This window comes from Alligator sinensis, unplaced genomic scaffold (assembly GCF_000455745.1).
Source record: "Alligator sinensis unplaced genomic scaffold, ASM45574v1 scaffold675_1, whole genome shotgun sequence".
Classification (NCBI taxonomy): Eukaryota; Metazoa; Chordata; order Crocodylia; family Alligatoridae; genus Alligator; species Alligator sinensis.
The window spans coordinates 286,846-295,934 of NW_005842594.1; the positions used below are offsets into that span (position 1 = coordinate 286,846).

Here is a 9,089-nt window from a genome sequence, read left to right on the forward strand (position 1 = left end):
GGAGCCAATTTCCCAGCCAGCGGATTGTGGTGGACCCAAGGCCACAGTTGGCCCGTTTCGCCACGAGGTGATCATAGGGTACCAGACTGAAGGCTTTTTTGAAGTTAAGATATAAGATGTCAATATCTTCTCCCTTGTCCAGGTGATAGGTGACCTGGTCATAAAAGGAAATGAGATTGGTCAAGCAAGACCTACCTGCAACAAACCTGTGCTGGCTATCCCTCAGGATGTTGGTGTTGGCCAGTCCATTAAGGATGGCCTCTTTAATAAACTTTTCCCCAGGATACAGGTCAGGCTGATGGGCCTGTAGTTTGCCGGATCCACTGTCCTCCCTTTCTTGAAGATAGGCACCACATTAGCCTTCTTCCAGTCTTCGGGCACTACACCAGAGCACCCGGAGTTTTCAAAGATCCGTGCCAGGGTCTGGGCTATGATGCTCACCAGCTCCTTGAGTACCCTGAGGTGTAGACTGTCAGGGCCAGCTGACTTGAAGGTATCCAGCCTTTTAAGGTGTTCCTTCATGAGGTCAGCATTGATGGAGGGCAGGGGATCTGCCTCACCTGGACCTCCCTGTTCTGTAGTGGGCATGGGTGTCCCATGGGACTGATGAAAGACTGACGCAAAGTACCCATTTAATAGGTTGGCTTTTTCCTGGGTGTCAGTTGTCCCTTCTGGTTTAGCAGGGCTCCAGTGTTGCCCTTGCTCTTCCTCCGGCTCCCCACATATCTGAAAAAGGACTTTTTATTGTCCTTGATAGTCAAACTATTTGGAGTTCAGTTGCAGCCTTGGCTTTCCTGGTTTGCTCCCTGCAGGACTGAACCAGTGCAGAATATTCCTCCTTGGAGGTGAATCCCGTCCTCCATCCTTTGTAGACCTTTCTTTTTAGCCTCAGGAGGTCTGCTAGATCCCTGGAGAGCCAGGGGGGCTGCTGTGCCCTTTTGCTGCCTTTCCTCCGAGATGGAATAGAATTAGCTTGTGCGTTGAGGATCGTTCCCTTGAGGAGCAACCACTCATCTTGAACTCCCCTCCCCCTGGGTTTGTGGTGCCTTAGGGCCTCACTGACAAGCCTCCTGAGCTTGTCGAAGTCAGCTTTCCTGAAGTCAAGGACTTCAGTGTTGCTGACTGACTTGCCAGCTTTTTGGCGGATGGTGAAGGTGATCAGCTCATGGTCGCTGTCACTCAGCTTCCCATTGATCACTAGGTCGCTGATTAGGTCATCTCCAGTTGCCAGTACCAAGTCGAGCAGCGCTTTACGTCTCATTGGCCCGTAACATATGTATATTAAATATAAATATTCTAATAATGAAGCAGTGTTCTTCTCATTTTCGGGTTTTTTTGCAGGGTTTGCAACCTCTAACACAAGTTGTGCTCACGTTTTTTCTTTACTATTTGGTGAGATCACATTTTCAGACTAGACTACTGTAATTCACTCTGTGTAGGACTAAGTGGAACCACCATGAGAAACCCAAAGATCTCCTTCACGTAAAAGTCCACACACATTCTTTCTTATAGACATATCTCATGCCCTGTGCTTGACCAGAGACTTTCTGCCTTAGCGATATCCCTACAGCATGCCCTAATCCTTCTTCTCCCTTGTGTCTCTCTGCCGCAGATATAAAAGGGTGGTGCACACTTCCTGCTCAGTTTTTCTCAGCTCCTTGCTTAGTTGGAGTTTCATGTGTCTTTCTGGTTTTAGCCTCAAGTAGCACTCATCTTCTATCCACCCCTTCTTTTTTGAGCTTTCCTAGAACCTTTCCATCCCGGGAATGTGTACAAGGTTCCCCTTTTACCACCTTAGGGAGCCCAAAGACTCCATTGTGTCTTAAGACCTTTTTACTGGCTCCAGCTACCCCTCTCCCCTTCCTTTCTGCCAGAGGTGATGCCAATCTGTGGCCTCCTTGACATGTTTAGTGGTCTTTCTCCCTCTTACCTTGGGACAGACTAACTTTCTTCTATGAAAAATGGGGTCATAGACCAAGTCAAGACTAATAAGTGTCTCTTATTTTGCATCTGGGTGGGGTGGCTCAGCTGAGGTTCTTTCTAGATTTCTTTCATGATAATATAATTGTGCATGCATATATAATTCCTGCATTTCTGATCCTGCAAGTCTGTCTCAAGGTAAGACAGGACTGAGCTTAAGCATTACTAACAGCCCCGTACTATAGCCCCGAGTCAGGTTTTGCATCAAGGTCTTCTATCTCTATTGGTAAGAGATCCTGTGGTGTTGCCTTTGGTCTTAACCCTGTTAACACAGAGAAGAGGGAGCATTCTCCATCCAGAGCTCCGCCCCCTCCATCTCACAGCCTGGATTCTAGATGGGTCTCTTGGGTAGAATGAGGATTTTCAACCCAAGTCAGGGACATTCTAATCCACAACAGAAAGGTCTATAGCAGGCATACCTACTTAGTGAAGTGGACCAGGGTTTCATTCTAGTGCAGGCCAAGTCTACTGTACCAGGTCTACTAGACCAGTAGTTCTCAATCTTTTGATAGTTGAGGGACCCCTTGATAACTCTTGGAATTTAGTGACATCTCATTTAAAAGCTAAATTATTTTTTACAGTGCTTACCTTGCAAGAGGCAAGGATTTCTTCGAGTGATATCTTCTATTGGACCAGCTGTGTGGTTGGGATAAAGTTAGACACACTCTTCAAGGCAGGACACTCTTTGTCAGGTCTCTGATCACAGTGCTTACCTTCTCGCACTCCATTGCATCCTTAAAAGGATCTCATGGGGTGGCAGGGAGGGCAGCAGTGGGCAGGGCATGGCTGGCAGGGAGGAGTACATGGTGATCTGTATTGGCAGGAGCTGCTCTGCAGGGTAAATTGAGGAGCTTGGGAGTGGGTCCTTAAACCTCTGAAGGAGGCAACTGTCCCTGCATCCTTGCAGTGGGTGGAAGGGGGGTGACTGGCCACTGGAGGCACAGAGGCTGGTGCCAGGTGAGTATGGCGGGGGCAGGATCCTGCCATGCTCCACTCTTTCTGCTGTCCTCCCCATTCCCTGCCCCTGGTCTGTACCCGAGGGAGCAAGCAGAGCCCCTGCATCTACCACTGTTCCTCTGGGGACTTGAATGCCAGTGACCAGAACCACCATTCTCCCCCTCCCCCAGCCCCTTTCACCAGCTCCAAGAGCAGGGAAAAGAGCTCATCTGAGACGGCATGGCTCCACATGTGTACACCTGCCTGCCCACAGCTGAACATACCACTCGGAGTGTGGGAGCAATTGGTGTAGTGGCTGCTGGGGGACAGGGGGCTGTGCTTTTTGGCTCAGTTCATTCCCGTTCTTCCCCCTACCAATTTTCATGGGGCTGGTGGGAGGGGCAACAGAGACTGAAGAAGCCAGGGGTGTTGGTTGTCCATGGGATACTGGAGTGGGTGTCGGGTACCCGACCTATGGAGGAGCCAGTGCTTACCTCCTCACACAGGGGCTGGGAGCCACAGCACCCTTCAAAAGATCTCGCAGTACTCCAGTGTGTTGCAGCAGTACAACTGAGAATCACAGTATTGGACTATTAATTGATCTTGAAGCATCAGTCCCCCTTCCTTGATCTTGATTAAGTTTTACCTGGCAGCTATCTTGGTTTTCTTCCCTTTAGTCTCAATGGTCAGCATTTTTTTTTTCTCACTCAACAGACATTACATTTCTCAAGGGCTTCTCCAGAGGTCCTGCCCCCTCCCTCCCCACGCCCTCCCCACCCTCCCCCCTTGCAAGTTAGGGACCCTGAAACTGAGGAGGGCACCATTGATCCCATGGAAACCTGTGAAAAATGGGCTCCCCGGTAGTGGTTACACCGGCAAGAAGAATGGGTGAAATCCAAACTTTCTTAACAAATGCTGCTTTTATTTGATTGGATGTCCATGAGGACATGGTCAGAGTACCTGCCCAAAGTTGTTATTGACTTTCATTTGAGACAGCCGATCAGTTTGGCATTGTTCTACCTGAAACTCCGTTCCTCACGAACAGAAGGCAAAGACCTTGTATCTATTACCTTCATATGACCAAGGTGTTTAGAAGATCTCTGGGTTTTGGGGGTTTTTTTTGTTTTGGGGGGGGGTTTGTTTGTTTGTTTGTTTTTTCTACCAGACTCCAGGCTACTGCCATAGCACATCTACCTAATATCTCCATAAATGATAGCTGGATGGCAGGCATCTGGAGCTCCGTCTATACCTGCACAAAGCATTATGTTGTCATGGATTTATAAAGAGCTGATGCTCTGACTGGCAGAGCAGTCCTGAAATTACTGGTTGCTTAAAGGAGCTCTAAGATCCTCACCCATAATTGTAGGCACTGCTTTGGAGTCTCCCACGACTGAGAATGTGTAGGTGGACAATTTCTGAAAGGAGAAAGCCATTTACTATACCTGGAGTCCACTTGATGTAGACTCCACATGCATGTTTGAATTCTGTGCTTCTTCACCTCTTCCTTATAGGATTCTATGGCTGAGGGAAACTACTGAGGAGCAGGAAGTGTGCACCACCCTTTATCCCCTCAGCACAGGGGCATGAGGAGAGCCAGAGCTAGAATATGTTCTACAGATACCTCAGGGGGGGGAAAAATCTGTGGTCAAAGCATGGTACATGTGACACACCACCAATTAAAAATAGGTACATGTATAATGTACCTCAAAACTCTAGCTGCTGGAAACCAACTACATTTTGGTGCACAACACTGTAGGTCAAGTTATTTGACAAAAACTAAATGTAAGCATTTATGTTTTTTCTGAATTCCGCTAGCTCAATTACTTTCAATTCAGTGTTTTACTCCTAACTGATTATACTTAGCCTGGCTGTCTTTTGTTGTCTAGGATAGCTGTGCTGCACCTTCAATCAGTAATGGAGTATCTATTTTTTAAAAATAAATCTTATCATGCAAACAGATCTTGAATATGATAATAGGGAGAAAACACAGTTCTTTGCCTCAGAACGGTGTTTATTGCGACTGAATGATGTCTAAGTAAGCTAATGATTCTGGCTGCATGTCATGTAGAAGAGCACAGTTAATGAAGCCTGCATGTTTACTGGGAGTTGATTGCTCTTACTTTTCTTCTCCCCCACCCCCCATCCTTTTTTCTAGATTTAGTATTACATAAATTAACTTAACCTATTTAATAAACGTGTATTCTTTTTTATTTCCATGTTGTTGAGCAGGTCTATAAAGCACTACTTCCTAATGGACCAAGGAGATTTCTTTGTGCATTTCATGGATCTCACTGAAGAAGAACTTAAAAAGCCTGTAGATGATATTATACCTACTAGATTAGAAGCTTTGCTTGAATTAGCACTGAGAATGAGCACTGCCAACACAGACCCTTTTAAAGATGATTTAAAGGTGAGAAGCAGGGTAGGTTTGCACCATTATAGACTAATTAAATCAATTATATATACATATATCATGAGCTTTTGAGAGCTTGGCTCACTTCATCAGATGCTGTGAAAAGACATGCACAGAGCAGCTTATCAAATAGTCACTTGAATACAAAAACATGCAAGGGAGAGGGGAGTACTAGGAAAGGCAAACAAGTTCATTTTAAAGGTGAGAGTCAATATAAGCAGAAAGTAATCTGCAATTGAGGTATCTCAAATTTTAGAAAACCATATATCTTCAAGAGCAAAACAAAGAATTCTAGAACACAGAGATGACAGCCCCAAAACATATTTTCTGAGACAAACTATTTTCTACTGAGATTAAAGATGTACAGTAATGATGGAAGAGTCATGAAAATGGTATCCATCTGGGAGCTCCGGTCATCCAGGAACTTGGGTATAGCCATCCTCATCAAGCCATTTTGCTGGTTGCTGTATAAACATAGCAGTCCTACAAAATGGGTATTTCTGGATGTGTTCATAACTCTTTTAAGCCCACGGTTGAAAGCAGTATGACAGAATGTTTTAACTAAAAGCAAGGGCGACTGGTGTCTCCTGAGTCAGGGGCCAGTCAGCAAATGCAGGGGTCGTGGCTGATCTCACCAACCATGAGGGGAGGGGGGCATTCGTGAGCAGCTGATTGCACCGACCCGGAAGCGTGAGCAGGACATCCAGAAGTGCCAGCGGCACTTCTCCGGGTGCCCCCACTCCCCAGCCAGTGCTCCCACATGTCCCCCTGGCTGTCGCCTAAGTGGGGAGTGCTGACTGTCAGGGGGTGCACCAGCGCTCTCAGGAGGTGCATGTGCACCTCCTACGCATCGCCACTGACTAAGAGTTGGTTTCTGAATTTCAGTAGTATCTGTCTCTTAATTGATGATAATCAAGTTTATTATCCAAAGGTTGACCAGAAATGGGGCCCTGCTGTGCAGGCCACAGCAGAAACAGAGTAGCAGATGGTCCTTGCCCTGAAAAGCTCATAATGCAAATAAACCAGATAAACACAGGTTTGGGGAAAAGATGGAATACTACACAAGCAGAATCAGTGGCATGATGGGGGGGGGAAAAAAAACCTTGGACATCATGGAACTAACATTCACTTATCATTTTGTTAAAAAAATGTTGGCGTGAATGCCTTGAGAACCTCTCAAACATGCTTTTTTCATGTTTAGATGTCTGTAGTAATGGATTCAATGAGAGAGAGAGATCTTTACTGCCTTTTTTTAAAGCCCTTTTAAAGAGGCCAGTAGTTAATCTCTCTACAGAACATGAAAGTGACCCTTTTCTGTCTGCTCACTCAGACAAAGTCACTAGAACTGATGAGGATTAGCATCTGTATACTGGATACTGTACTAGATATTCATTGTTATTTGGGGCATTTATTTCTGTCAGGTCTTCAAATCCATAATAATTTGGGTATGGTATGCTTGGGCCAGCCCTGCCATATATGTCTGCAGCTAATCAGTGCTAGAAAGTGCACTGTATACAGTATCATTTTTCTGTTCTTTTTGCTTTACAGATTGACCTTATGCCCCATGACCTCATTACACAGCTCTTGCGAGTTCTGGCTATTGAAACTAAACAAGAAAAGTCTATTATCAATGCAGATCCCACAGAGCTCACTCTTAGTGGTCTGGAAGCTTTCTCTTTTGATTATATTGTCAAATGGCCTCTATCCCTCATTATAAACAGGTAAAGTATTAGTACTAGAAAGAAAAGGCTTAGCAACTTTTGCAAAGAATTTACAATGGTAGAGACCAACAGAACATCTGAATGCCTTGAATGTTAGTTACTGACATGCAGGGGTGGGAGGAGGGCAGTACTGAGATCATCTAGGTGTATTTGTTCTGCTCCTTAAATGCTCATACCAAACTTCAGTGTGGACTGTTGCCCAATTGGAAGTTAAATTACCATAATATCTGATGCACACTTAGAATTTCAAGCTTCTGTTCTAAGTTGTATAAAAATGTATAACATAGCTAGCCGTTAGTGTTGAAGTGATGGTTATACCCATGATAGTCCAGGAAATGATGTGAGACAAGAATTTTTGTGTTTGACATCTTTTATTGGACAAACTGCATGGTGTAAGGAGACTTAGAGAAGTTTTGTGGTATCACAGTACCTTTCTTTGAGTCTCTAGGAGAGAAGCACATATGGCCAAGCTAAGTATCAGGTAGAACAAAAGCTTGTGTAAAACTCCAAATGAATTATACATGTTGTCCCAGAACGTGCTATACCTCATCCAGTGCACACAATGCCCTTATTGAAACTATGTGGGTGAAACCAGACAAATTGTACACCAGAATGAATGATCACTAAAAAAGATAAAGGACAGAGACACCAGAGCACAGTTTAGAGAACACTTTTCACAGAAAAATCACTCCCTGTATGACCTCACTGTTCTTGTTCTCAAAGGAAATTTATAAAACACCTTCACAAGATAGTCCCGTGAACAAAAATTCATTAGCCTATTGGACACTAAGAACTATGGGTAATGATTTTGATCTGTTGTAATTTACTGGATGCTGGCTAATCTCTGCACTTTGCAAGTGATAATGACCGTCCTGTATGATCTTGTTCATCAAGTTTTTATTTCGTGTCTCTTGTCTTTTGGCTACTTGATATCATTTCTCTTGTATCCTGTTTTTATTCCCATGTGGAGTTTTATACAAGTTTGTGTTCCATCTGCTCTGTTCTGCTGTCTGCTCCTCTCCCAGAGACTTGAAGAAGGGTACTGTAATATCTGAAAGCTCATCTGAATCTATCCCAACCATACAGTTGGTCCAATAAAATATATCACCCACAAAAAATATTTTCTGTAACCTAGCTGGAACATTAATAACATCTTCCTTTGCTTTAAGCTTGTCTAAGCATTTTCAGTCTATCAGTCATCTAGTTGATACTTACTTAAAACAGCTTGAAGCATTTGCCTTTCAAGCTGAAATACTCTAGATCAGGTCTCTTCTACATGAATGCCACTTCTTGTTTGAAAGTCTGAGCAAATGAAACACCTTTTTTTAAATAAGAAAAACATTCTTCTCCTAGTATTAAAATGGAGGAGAACAGTTTGAAGAAGGATGTTCAAGTATCCTGGTAGAAATTGTTTTTTTTCATTCTGTCAAGTTTGAAAATTGCACTTGTTCACAGCAGTCTATCCCAGGTCTTCATCAGCAAATGTTAGCAATCCTGCACATGACAGGATAAACAGATGGGATTGCTGCTCTTTCAGCATCAGGGACTTAGATGAGATTACCCACTTAACAGTGATCCATTGTTAAATGACTGTTAGTTTTTTTTTTTCCCTTTACGCTGACCCTTGCTTCTTTAGAAATAAGTTTGTATAAAACATTTTATTCTCCTAAGCTTGATTTCTTTAACTATCGGTTATCCCTCAACTTACTTTTAGAAAGGAGACTAGATCCATGCTCCCAGGGTATATAGCATTGGACACTAGGGGTGCTTATACACAAGCATAAAGGCTACTCCAACACACAATGCATTGGAGCAGACTTGATTAATCAAGCCTGCTGGAGTATAGCCATTATCACATTCCAGCAGCTTCTTGTGTCTCATGTATCAGCGTTCCTGTGCTTAAAAATGGTGGTGGGGATGCTTGAACTAAAGCTTGTTGAATGAGCTTTAGTTCAAGGACCCCTGCCGCCATTCAGACGTGGGGATGCTGATACACAAGGTGGGATGGCGCTTTTAATTAGAGCGGCGCTCAGAACCGC

At 44.1% G+C, this 9,089-nt stretch overlaps 1 protein-coding gene across 2 annotated transcripts in view; it reads left to right on the plus strand.

Annotated features, from left to right (window-relative positions):
• The window catches only part of TUBGCP2 (tubulin gamma complex associated protein 2), a 53,778-nt gene that overhangs the window by 31,971 nt on the left and 12,718 nt on the right, over positions 1–9,089 (plus strand). For both annotated transcript variants that reach the window (XM_006032924.3, XM_006032925.3), the window contains exons 11-12: positions 5,146–5,326; positions 6,878–7,050. In XM_006032924.3, the coding sequence (XP_006032986.1) occupies positions 5,146–5,326; positions 6,878–7,050 (354 nt within the window). The remainder of the gene's footprint in view (positions 1–5,145; positions 5,327–6,877; positions 7,051–9,089) is intronic.